Here is a 12,006-nt window from a genome sequence, read left to right as displayed (position 1 = left end):
CCGACCTCAAGCATGTCTGAGACGCACTTAAAAGACTGGCTCCGGGAGGGCAGGCTGAGGCCTTAGTCACGTGTTCCACGTTCCTACTCTTGCCTGCCAGATTCTTTTTTAATTAACAAAGGAAAAATGGGTCAGCCCGAAAGAATTTTTACAACTGTCAGGGTAAATACAAGGCCACGGAACCCCACGAGCTTCAGTTCTGAGTCTTTCCCCTTCTCGCTGCGGCTCAAGTGCTCTCCCCAGAGCCCAGCCACAAGTGCAGCCCAGCCCGCCGCTGGCCCCTGTGTCGGGCAGGGAGAGGGCTGTGGGGCCTCAGGGCAGAGCCCAGCCCCCTCGGGCCTACGATGGAGCCCGCCCCCAGAGGCACTCCCACACCACCCTGGCACCCTTGAGACCATTCTGCAAAAGTCTTCAAGACAGAAGTCAGCTCGGGCTGAGGTCACAAGGCCCCCTCCCGCAGGGTGGGGGCGGGGCGGGGGCCAGGCTTCCCTCAGCAGGGTGTGTGGGTCTGCTGGAGCTGAGGAGTTCCACACCAGCGTCTCTGTGGCCTCCCCACTACGTCCAGGGAGCACCCTTGTCCACTGCCTGAAGTCAGCTTGCAGTCACTGCAGGTCACTGTGACATGTGCCATGCGCTTTCCGTGCCGTCTCTGGAATCTGGCCTGCATTTTGCACACACAGAGCGTCCCAGTTTGGACTGGCCACGGTTCAGGTCCTGCCCGGTGGCTGCCATCTTGAAAAGCACAGCCCTAGGGAGTTCGGGGTGGCTGGGCACACTGGGCGCGGCCTCTGCGGAGCTGCCCTGGCCCCCAGGCCTCCGGCCAGGGCCTGGAGACCCTCCCTTATCTGGAACATCAGAGACACAAGGCCCAGCACAAACAAGCCCAACTACAAAGTGACTTGGAGAATTCGCTCTGAAAGGCATTCCGGCTGATTGCAGGCTGGCGAGACAGCGTGACTGCAACTATGTTCCAACGTGCGCCCTGAGCAAGAGCGGGAAGACGGGAGGGACGGTGACGAGAACTGTGTCACCGGAGGACTACAGTGCCTGCTTCCTCTCAACAACACTGGACGATGCTGTCACATCGCCCTCCCCACAAAGCCCTCCAAACACTGGCCTCTGGATACCCAGACAGGCATGGGACAGGAAGCAGAGGCGGTGAGAACACCCGTCCCAGCTGGGGCAGCTGCAGGCCTGCACCCGAGAGGGCCAGCGCACTGCCCGCCTCCGGCGGGAGCTCTGCAGTCTGCCTCCGGTAGAGACCTGGGCACCGAGTGTGACGACATCCGGGGCGGGGGGCAGATGGGGGCCAGCCAGCAAAGGAGGGGGCTACGAGTGAAAACTGCAAAGCACGCAGATCACGTGGCACAGCCATGTCACCTGCTGCCAGTCCCCTCGGCCAGGGAACCAGGCAGAGGGAGGCAGCATCCCTGTGGGCAGGCGGGGTCTGCTCCCGGAAGGAACGCGTTCTCAGGGCAAAGCCACTGGCCGGGCTGATGAAGCTGGAAGCAGATCCCAACAGTACGACGTGCGCAGACCCCGAGCAGACAAGACCAGAGCGGAGCCTGTGCAGTGCTAGGCAGCTCGTGGACCAACTCTGAACCCCACCCCCTCTGTAAAGGGAGCAAACAGGCAGGGGCTTTCTGACCGCTGCTGGTGCAAGCACAGAACAAGTCCAGCCTGGCTCTTCATCCAGTGCTCTCCTTTTGTTTCAAAGGGGACCTCAACGTGACCACCAAGAACACCTGGCCTCACAGGTCAGGCCCGCACTGCAGCTCCCAGGGGAGGGGTGGAGCGACGCCGCCCCACGGCTCCGGCTGAGTGCGGGGCATCTGAGCTGTGGTGGGAAGCTGAGGAGCAGCTTCAGTTAGTGGGTGAACCTGGGAACCTGGCCCGCACGGCCACGCAGGCCCATACCTGCCATTCCAGCGCTCCCCACAGGGAGCTGCAGGGGCTCGGGGAAGGGGGCTCAGCCACCTGCTGCCGTGACTCCTGGCTGGGGCTGACATCGGAGCTGCTGCCCTCACAGCGGGCCACGCTGGGGAGTTTTCCACCGCGGCAGTGGGGAGAAAATCATCAGGTCACGAGAGTAACAGTGCCTGCACTCCTCCCCACCCCAGCAAGAGCCGTCTAAGAGCCAGTCCCCAAGAGCTTTCTGGCTTTGCACAAAGATCATGCCACACCTGAGCCCTCTGGCACCACAGACAGAGCGAGCAGATGCAGAGAGAGGTGTACGTGTGGCGTGGGCAGCGGGAGCCTGGCGTGTATGCACTGCACGTGTGGCGGGCAGCACACGTGAGCAGCGGGAGCCCGGCGTGTCTGCACTGCACGTGTGGCGGGCAGCACACGTGAGCTGCGGGAGCCCGGCGTGTCTGCACTGCACATCTGGCGGGCAGCACACGTGAGCAGCGGGAGCCCGGCGTGTATGCACTGCACGTGTGGCGGGCAGCACACGTGAGCTGCGGGAGCCCGGCGTGTCTGCACTGCACGTGTGGCGGGCAGCACACGTGAGCTGCGGGAGCCCAGCATGTCTGCACTGCACGTGTGGCGGGCAGCACACGTGAGCAGCGGGAGCCCGGCGTGTCTGCACTGCACGTGTGGCGGGCAGCACACGTGAGCTGCGGGAGCCCGGCGTGTCTGCACTGCACGTGTGGCGGGCAGCACACGTGAGCTGCGGGAGCCCGGCGTGTCTGCACTGCACGTGTGGCGGGCAGCACACGTGAGCTGCGGGAGCCCGGCGTGTCTGCACTGCACGTGTGGCGGGCAGCACACGTGAGCTGCGGGAGCCCGGCGTGTCTGCACTGCACGTGTGGCGGGCAGCACACGTGAGCTGCGGGAGCCCGGCGTGTCTGCACTGCACGTGTGGCGGGCAGCACACGTGAGCTGCGGGAGCCCGGTGTGTCTGCACTGGGCCCACCTTGGTCACGGCTCAGGCTGCAAGGGCCCAGCTCTGAGTAGTGAGCCCCAAGGCATCAGGAGGTGCAGGCGGATGGAGTTGGAGGCTGAGTGAGCCGGAAGGGCTCCAAGTGCTGGGGGAGGGGTCTCACGTGGATGGAAGGAAGGTCAGACCCCGCCGACTATTTTTAATCCCAGAGAAGGACAGGAAGGAAGAGGAACAAAACAAGGAACTCACCCAGGAGAAATGGAAAGAAGGAAGCAGCTGTAATATGCAAGTGCAGAGAGGAAAACAGATCTCAGAACTGGGTTCCTGCTGCGGAGGCAAAGTCCCAGGAGCGGCGGGCGCGGAGCCATCTTGGAGCCGGCATCTCCGAGGTCCGCCGGGCCCGCAGGCCTCAGCCTCGCCTCTGGCACTAGGACCCGCATGGAGATTTGGCGCCACACCAAGAGCTGACCACCAGCAGCTCTGGGAGGCTGGGAGCACCGTCCAGTCCCCGAGCACTGACTTCAACCCTCGTCTCCGAAGCACACAGAGAGCTTCGTGCGGGGGACACTCTGGAGAACCCCAGGAGCTGCGGCTGTTTCCACACAACCACACCAGAGGGAAGCCTCCTGTGCGCTCCCCACACCCCGGAAAATGGGAGGTGACGGCAGGGCCAGCCAGGGAGACATCGCTGGGAACCTGCACACGGGAAGCAAAGAACACAGGGAAGACAGCCTGGAGGAAGGAGGAGACACACATGTGCCGGCAGCGGGGCGTCCTGGGTGCAGTCAACGAGCTACACACCACAGAGTCCCTCTGCACTCACTCCCAGCCTCCCACATCACCCCCCTCCCCAGACAAGGATCCGGAAGATGGACAAAGCCTTCCCACGGGGGCTAGCCAGGACTTAATGCTTACAGTGGCAGTACAACAGGCTGACATGCCAACACTCACTGAGAGAAACCAGCAAAATTTTTAGACAAATTGCTTCCTCCCTTCCCACTTTTCCACCAAATGCTAAGACAGAACATGGCCTACTGTTCAGTGCTAAGTTTTCCTAGAAAGCACAAAAATAAGAACAGCAACAGTTAACTTCAGAAAACTGCAGGCACGCGTGTGAGCGGCCCCTGGGCCACTGCCACCGACCCGGGGCATGGAGCCCTGCTGCGACCATCGCGCCCTCAGAGTGCAGGGTGGGACCTGCTGGCAGAGCCTGTCTTACAAGCTTTCTGACCCTGTCTTAATCAAGATGGAGCTCCACAGGCCCCAGGCACCAGGGTGCAGCAGGGGAGCACCCTGGGGGCTCAGGCCAGGCCCCCTATCGCAGGCATCACCCCGCTTCACAGGAGAGGGGCCCAGGCTTGGCGAGCTGCCGGCAGCTCACGCCCCAGCAGCTCCAGTCAGCAGAGGGGAGCTCCAAAGTGCAGGCTCCTGACGCCAACCTCGGCTGCCTCACCCCACGCCGGGGGTGGGGGGCTCCTGCTGGCAACACCCTAAAGAGGGAGAGCCGGGGCACCGTCTCCCATGGAGGCCGCACAGACGAGAAAGACCGGGCCAGGCCCGGCGGCTGTGGTCCCCGTGAGCCGGGCTAAGCCGTGTGTCCTTTGAGGCCGGACGCCAGCTCTCCCCGAGCTTCGCAGAGCAGCCTCACGCTGCTGAGCCCCAGCGCGCCTGGGACGCACGCCCCCCCCCCCCCCGCCGTGTCCATCTCCACCCCTCCATTTCTGCCTGCACACACCAGACGTCCTTGTGTTAGAGACAAACTGTTTGTGGGTGCCCACTCCATCGCCAGCGGTCAGTCGCAGGCGCGAGGCAGAGAGCGGGCTTCACGCCACCTGCACTCGCACCGGAGGGGATGCAGCAGCCTCACTCCTGCAGGCACAGCAGCAGGAGACAAGTGCAGATTCTCCACAGAGGAGACACCCAGCGAACGGGAGCACCGGCTGAGACTCCGACGGCTAACGGCCACGCGTCTGGGAGAGCGAAGGAAACAGCCACCCCAAGCACCACCACGGCCACGGTGAGAGGCAAGAGCCGAGTGACAGAGAGGTCGCTCGGAGGAACCCAGCCGCCCCCACCGAAACTCACAGGCGTCGCTCCGAGGGTTAGCCAGAAACACCAGTGGGAACGACACAGGTAAAGGAGCAAACGTGGAGCTGGTACTGTGGTGCGGTGGGTTAAGCTGTCACCTGCGGCATCCCATTTGGGCGCCGGTGCAAGTACTGGCTGCTCCTCTTCCAAAAACGCTCTCTGCTATGGCCTGGGAGAACAGCAGAGAATCACCCAAGTCCTTGGGCCCCTGCATCCACGTGGGAGACCTGGAGGAAGCTCCTGACTCCTGGCTTCAGTCTGGCCCAGCCCAGGCTGTTGTGCCCAAATGGGGCATGAAGCAGTAGATGGAAGATCGTTCCCTCTCTCTCTCTCTCTCTCTCTCTCTCTGTTGCTCCATCTCTCTCTGTAACTCTGCTTTTCAAGCACATAAAAATAAACCTTTAAAAACAAAATGAGGAGCAAACACACGGCAGTGGCACAACTCTCTTCTCCGCCTTGCCTGCAAGTCCCTGAGCACACAGAGTGGCTGCCCACCCTGCACTCTGGAGACTCCGGGGGGTGGGCAGGGGGCTGCCTTCAACAGGGCTTCCTCGGGTGCCTGTCACAGAATCGCAGGAAGAGACAGACATGCAGCCACAGCAAGGGGTCATGCTGGCTGTGTTCGAGTGATCCGCACACTCTGACCCAAACCACCAGCTTCCCCCGGCTCCAGAGAACCTGAAGCAACCCCAGACGCCGGACGGGCTGGGCACCGCGAGGCCACACTTCAAAGCATCGCCTCTGCAACCACCACTTTCCCTGCTTGGTTTACAAAACAAAATGCTTACTCCTGGTAGCAGTCTAAGTGCTTTCCTTGTGCGCGCTGCATAGTCTAACATGCAATGCCTCACCGTAAGGTTCTGATTACCCAGGGATACGGTGGGCAGGGCCACCAAGTGCCCGGAGGGAAGGCACGGCCTGTGATCCCACCTGTGAGACCAACGTCCTCTCCTCCAGCCCATCTCAGGCCGACAGGGTCCTCCTGGCCCCGCGGCCGTGGCTTTCACACTCTGGCCCCACTGCTAAGAGGGGACCGTAGTCCTCTGCCCCTGGAGCCCCTGCCCTAGAAGGAGGCACCGGACTCTGCTCTCCTTACTCACTCTACCCATCCCTGTCAATGTGCGGCCTCAGAGCTGGGCCACAGACAAACAGGCGGTTCTCACCGCTTGTTCCCAAACCCACCAGCCACTACAAGTTAAGGGGATGGATATGAAATGAAGTTAGTTTCTCTTCCAATACTAAGATTTTATGATTCTATGACAGAGAGTCATTTTTCTTTGAAAACTGTAATTGGGTAAAATTATCTAAACTTAAGATTTTAAAGGGAAAAAGGGGTCAGAAATTCACTAACAAAGACAGGCGTTACAGAGCAGCAGGTTCAACAGTGGCCTGCAGCACCAGCATTCGGTGTCAGAGCCCTGGTTCAAGTCCAGCTGCCCCACTTCCCATCAGCTCCCTGCCAATGGCCGGGGAAAGCAGCAGAAGACGGCCCAAGTGCTTGAGAGCCTGCGTCCACGTGGGAGACGCGGACAGAGCCGGGCTCCTTGCTTTGGCCTAGACCAGCCCAGGTTATTGTGGCCATCCGGGGAGCAAGGCAGCAGACAGAAGACACCCTTCTCCCTCTCCCTCCCCTCCCTCTCTCTGCCACTCAAATAAATCATTTATTAAAGAGTTTCAATAATATTTGGTTTTTCCCAGTTGCCAGTGGACACCTCGCTGTAGTGGGCAGGACCGGCACTGCACGCACAGAGAGGCCGGCCTGGGCTTACCCGGCGCTGTATTTTATAACCAGAGACACCGGGTTTGACTTCAAAATATCAACTCCACGTAAAATGTAAGAAACAAACAAAGGGAATGAGCCCTAACTGTTTGGGCTACACCTTCTGCCACCTGAGGATGAGCAACTGTTCTGCTCTTCCCAGCGCTGAACCTGGACTGCACTGGAGACCTCAGCAGCCGGAAGCAGGAGCTGCCTCGGCCTCCGGGCTTGCAGAGTGAACGCCTGGGCCGTGGGGTGCAGTTCTGCCCGCCGTCCCACACACACAGCCTGGCACGGGTCTCAGCACACTCCCAAACGGGGAGTCTATCAGTAAGACACTCTGCATCTGACGACACACCCCTCTGTCCGCAGCTCAGCTGAGCACTCAGCCTGAGGAAGGGGCGGGGAGCACTCAGCATGAGGAAGGGGCAGCAAGCGGCACTCAGCCTCGCCAGCGAGCGTCTCTGCCCCTTTCAGCAACGCTCTCTCCCACTCCACAAACCCCGAGCCCCTGGGCTGCTGTCGACAGCATGAGGCCGTCCGTGCGGGTGCACACCTGGGCCCTGCCGCTTCCCCGCCGTGCTGTGGTCTCTCTGGACTGGAGAAGGCAGCACCAACACTGCCATCCAAGGCCCCTCACCCCCCCTCGCCTCAGTCTCCAGTTAACCCTACAATGGCTGCCCCGCGGCTCCCTGCGGAGCGCCCTGGAATGCAGGAAGACATGGGAAGCCACAGGCCCCAGAGAGAAAGATTTGCTATGACCAGGGCTCCTGGCTGGGTCCATCTGAAGAAGCCTGGAGTTTCCAAGGACAAACACAGAGTTTCCCAATGGAACGCTGAGGCCAGGAGAACCCACAGCGTGGGAGGAGGGGATCTGAGGGCCTTGGCGGCAGCCACAAGCCGGGCGTGCAAGGCATCTCCGCTGACTGTGAAATCCAGAGTGCAGTGCGCTAAGTTCTTCCTGGTGTGAGGGCACGGGGAGGGGACAGGAGAGGAGCAGGCCCCGGGCACAGGCTACCGCGGGGAAAACTTAGCAGCCCCAGGACTCACTCCGGCTGCCATGTCTGACCAAACACAGGACCTGCGGCCGAGCAACGCCCGGCTCATGGGCTCTTCCGACTCCAGCTCGCAATCTGAGCGTCGCCCTGCCAGAGCCAAAGAGCCAAACCACATCCACACCACATCCCAACCAAACACAAAGCGATGACTCGTCAGAAGCCTACTTCTGCTTCCTTCCCTCAGGTCTGCTGGCGAGGCAGAGGCGAGGCCACGGCCACCTGTCTGATACAGGAGGCTGTCCGGAGCCTGATGGAAACGCACCCCTGCCCACAGCACTGAGGACCTCCCGGCCCATGGCCCGAGCACGGGCAAGGCCTGAGCTGCCAGCTGGGGAAGCAGAGGGAAGCAGAAGGATGTCCGTGTCAGCAGACCCCCGGCCCGGGACAGCGGCCGCGGGCCCTCTGGCCGGAAGCTCCCCGGGACGCACACCCACCCCGGCCCCGGGCAGCTCTGTTTCCGGCCCTGCCTCACGCTGCACGTCTGAATTTCCTGAAACTCAACGCCAGTGCCGACGGCAAGAGGCTCCCCCGACGGCACCCAGGCCGGCCCCACGGCGCCCCCTCCCTGCCCCCGCTCATGTCCGCACTGGCCCCATGGTGAGCCTGTTGCCAAGCTGCCCGCTTCCCGAGATGAGTGTCTCGGTGGGAAGACACCACTACAACGGTGTCTTCCCAGAGGCCACCACTTGTCCAGCACTGGCCAAGCCTGGTGGCCCCTCAGAGAAGAGGTCACGGAGGAAGCTGGAGGGGCCGCTGAGCAAGGGGCTGCTCCGGGAGGAGGGGTGTGGGGCAGGGAGAGGCAGGTGCTGCCCTGGCGCTGCTCCCCACGCCAGACTCTGCCCGTCCACCCCTCATCTGCTTTCCAGACCTCTAGTCGCTTCTAAGAGATTCTAAATGATTGACAAAGCCGGGGAAGACACTTTGGAAAACAGCAAACACAAAAACAGAGCTTAGGAGCCGCGGAGGAGAGCCGCCCGGAGTCCCGGGCAGGGGCCCCGGCGGGTACTCACCCCCAGCCACCGCGCCCCTTTGTGGGCAGCCTGTTGGATTTGGACTTTCTTGAGAGTGACGTGGTAAACAGCTCCTTCCTCTACCTCTTCGCCCCAGTCCTGAGTCGAGCTCTAGGAGAAACAGAAAGAAAGGATTTTCCTTCTGCCAACCTCGGTCTCTGAGGCCGCCCCGAAGGCAAGGACTGGCTGGCGGACAGACGTTGCGAGGGGGGGGGCATCGCCCGACCCGGCCCCTGCCAGCGCCGCTGTCCCGGGCCACGTATCCTGCGGGTTTTTAAAAAGCTTGCTTTGCCCCATTAAGGAACTGTGTCTCCGTCCTGATCAACTTTTAAACTTGAGCAGAGGGAAAGTCACTGATCAGCAGAAAAGTCTGAGCGGCTCTCCACGCCTCAGCCACGGAGCAAGCTCCGTTCCCGCGGCTGCGGAAGACCCCCGGGACCCCCGCCCCCGCTGGACCCCGCGCCCGCAGCAGCTCCCTCCCGCCCCGGGGGCGCCTGGCGCGGGAGTGGAGCCAGGCAGCAGCAGCCAGCCCTCGCCCGCCCCCTTTACCATCTTATTCGGCCAGGGCAGTCGCATTCTCGGGGGGTCGCTCCCGGCCGAGGGTCCCGCATGACGCGCCCCGCGCTGCGGCCACCACAGCGTCGTCCGGTCCGGATCCCGCCCGCTCTGCGCCGCCGTCCGCCCCGCGCTGCGCGGCCACAAAGGGAGCCGGGCAGACTCCTCCCCGCTCGCGCCTCCGTGATGTCAGCTCCAGGCTGGAGCGAGCGGGCGCGGGCGCGCGGCTGCTAACCCCCACGAACCGGCCGCGCCGCGTGCGCAGGAGACGCCCACGCCAGCGCTGGCGCTGAGGCCTGGCCCGGGCCCATCCGCCCTGGCTCCCAGGCTCCCCGACGGCCGCGGGCGCGCGTAGAGAGGGGCCAGGGTGGGTACACAGGCCGCGTGCTGGCCTCCCTCCGCGGCAGGTGGAGGCAACGCTCTCCTCTCCTGGCCATGCATCGCTGGTGAACGCGGCGAGGCTGGGCAGTGACCCCAGAGCACGGCGTCCACCCCCGATGCTGTGTCCGCGCCGCAGCCTGTCGGCCTTCCCTCCACACCCTCACCACGGCTGGTGCGGTGGTGCCAGCTGCAGGCTACAGCAGCGTCCCCCGCCGTCCAGAAAAGTCCTGCCCACAGCAACAAAAAAAGGCGACACGAACACAGCATTTGCTAAACTGACAGCAAGGGACCGCAGACGACAAGGCCAAAACGCCTGGCCCCCGCCAAGCTCCACGCCCGGTCTCGGTCCTACCCACCAGTGAATTTCTAATCACCTTGAGGGGCCGACTGGTAGGAGACTGCAAGGCCATGAGGCTGGCTCTGGGTGACTTTCTGGGAGCAAAGCCACCTCCTGCAGCGCAGCCCACAGGGCGCGGAAGTGGCTCCTGCTACAGCTGAAGGCAACAGGAGCCAGCTCGCGACTGGCCCTCGGGTGCAGCGCAGAGCCAGGCCAGCAGGTGAGGCCTCCTCCCTGCTTGTCCAGACGTGCAGGGCCCCAGGCCCCCACCCCCAGGGGACCTGTGACCTAAGCATCACAAGATTAACCCCAGCACTCCTTCACCCTGACGTCTGCTACTGAGACTGGGAATTTTCCACTGTGGACTCGGAGCCTGTCTTCAGGCCCCCTCCCAGGCAGCCTTCCCGGGCACAAGGGCTCGTAACTACGCAAACACTCTGGTCCCTTCTCTGGGGCTCGGGCCACCGGCTGTGGGAAGAGAAGCGAGCCGGCTCTGAGGCCAGCGGCTCCCGCTTCAATTCCGGACTCGGAGCAAGAGGGAGCCTGCTGCTACTCCCCCAAGCCTGGCTTTCCTCCTGAGCAGCGGGACAGACGTCTACCCCAGAGCTTAGGAGGATGGGCTGGGCTACGGTGCCAAGCATCCGGCACGTGGTCAGCGGCCACGCCCCTTCCTCCGTTCCTGGACGTCCCCCAGCTGTGCTTGCTCAGACTCTGACAAGTCACGTCCACGGGCAACGTGGGGAACGCTGAAATGTCTTCTCGTCGAACATGAAAACGAGAGTTTTCCAAGAAGAACTGGTGTGGCTACCCCTTAGCACGTGTGCCAGGTTGTACGAATGCCACTCTGAGGAGCAGGAGGAGGAAGCTGGCTCCGCAGGACAGCGGCCAGCGCTTCAGCTCACACACTCTTCGTACTCACTCACCTGCACCGCAGAGTCCATCGGCGGGAAGGAGAAACGGGGCAGCCCCTAACCACCCAGTTTGAAGCTGCTTACCAGATCAGCCCACCCGCAACCCACCGTGGCCCTGCAAACACAGCTCAAGTTCCCTCCAAAGATCGGCAACAGGGCCGGTGCTGTGGCACAAAGGGTGAAGCCGGGCCTGCAACGCCAGCGTCCCTCGTGGGAGCCGGTTCTGTCCCGGCTGCTCCTCCTCCAATCCCGCTCCCGCTAACGGCCCAGGAAAAGCAGCAGACGTTGGCCCAAGTGCTTGGGCCCCGGCCACCCATTTGGAAGACGCAGGTGAAACTCCTGGCTCCTGGCTCCTGGCTCCTGGCTCCTGGCTCCAGCCAAGCTCGGCCCTGGCCATTGCGGCCACTGGGGAGTGAGCCAGCAGATGGAGACCTCTGTCTCTTCCTCTCTCTCTAACTCTGACTTTCAAGTAAATTAAGAAATCTTTGAGGGCTGGAAAAAAAAGATCAGCAATGTCTTATAGTTTTCAGTACAGAAGTCTTTGGTCTCTTAAGTTTATTCCTATTTTATTCATTATGAAGCTACTATAAATGGAATTACTTTCTTAATTTATTTTCATATTGTTGTTACTGTACAAAAAGTCTTAAAGAAGCTCATGGAAATTGCATACTGTGGAAAAAAAATATGTACGGATCTCAAAATTTTCTTGCACCAAAATAAATAACCTTTTAATTCTGTTCCACAGACTTTTCGAAGCATCCTCATGTAGAGAAGTGCACTGATTTTCAGATGCTGACTTTCACATCTGCAGCTTCGCTGGATTTATTACTTCTAACAGGTTTTTTTTGTTGACACAAATAGACATCCCATGTTTACAGACTAGTAACTTAGTTACTAATTAGTAACATAACTTAGTATGTTCACTGTCTATAACACCCAAAACTTCTACAAAGTCAATACATCTCTATCAAAATACCAATCACATTTTTACATAAATAGAAAATATCATCCTAAAATTTATAT

General features: G+C 61.1%; 1 protein-coding gene across 7 annotated transcripts in view; it reads right to left on the bottom strand.

The window, feature by feature from the left end:
* RGL1 (ral guanine nucleotide dissociation stimulator like 1) overlaps positions 1-12,006 on the bottom strand; it is a 192,632-nt gene that overhangs the window by 74,454 nt on the left and 106,172 nt on the right. For 5 of the 7 annotated variants that reach the window (XM_070055004.2, XM_089311967.1, XM_070055002.2 and 2 more), the window contains one exon: positions 8,800-8,910. The exons of 1 other annotated variant lie outside the window; for it this stretch is intronic. In XM_070055004.2, the coding sequence (XP_069911105.2) occupies positions 8,800-8,910 (111 nt within the window). Of the gene's footprint in view, positions 1-8,799; positions 8,911-9,348; positions 9,552-12,006 lie in introns of those variants that run through there. One more of the 7 variants, XM_070055005.2, reaches the window with a different exon arrangement.

This window comes from Oryctolagus cuniculus, chromosome 13 (assembly GCF_051225735.1).
Source record: "Oryctolagus cuniculus isolate XC-2025 breed Fujian yellow rabbit chromosome 13, ASM5122573v1, whole genome shotgun sequence".
In the NCBI taxonomy this organism is placed as follows: domain Eukaryota; kingdom Metazoa; phylum Chordata; class Mammalia; order Lagomorpha; family Leporidae; genus Oryctolagus; species Oryctolagus cuniculus.
This window is presented reverse-complemented; position numbering and strand designations above follow the sequence as displayed.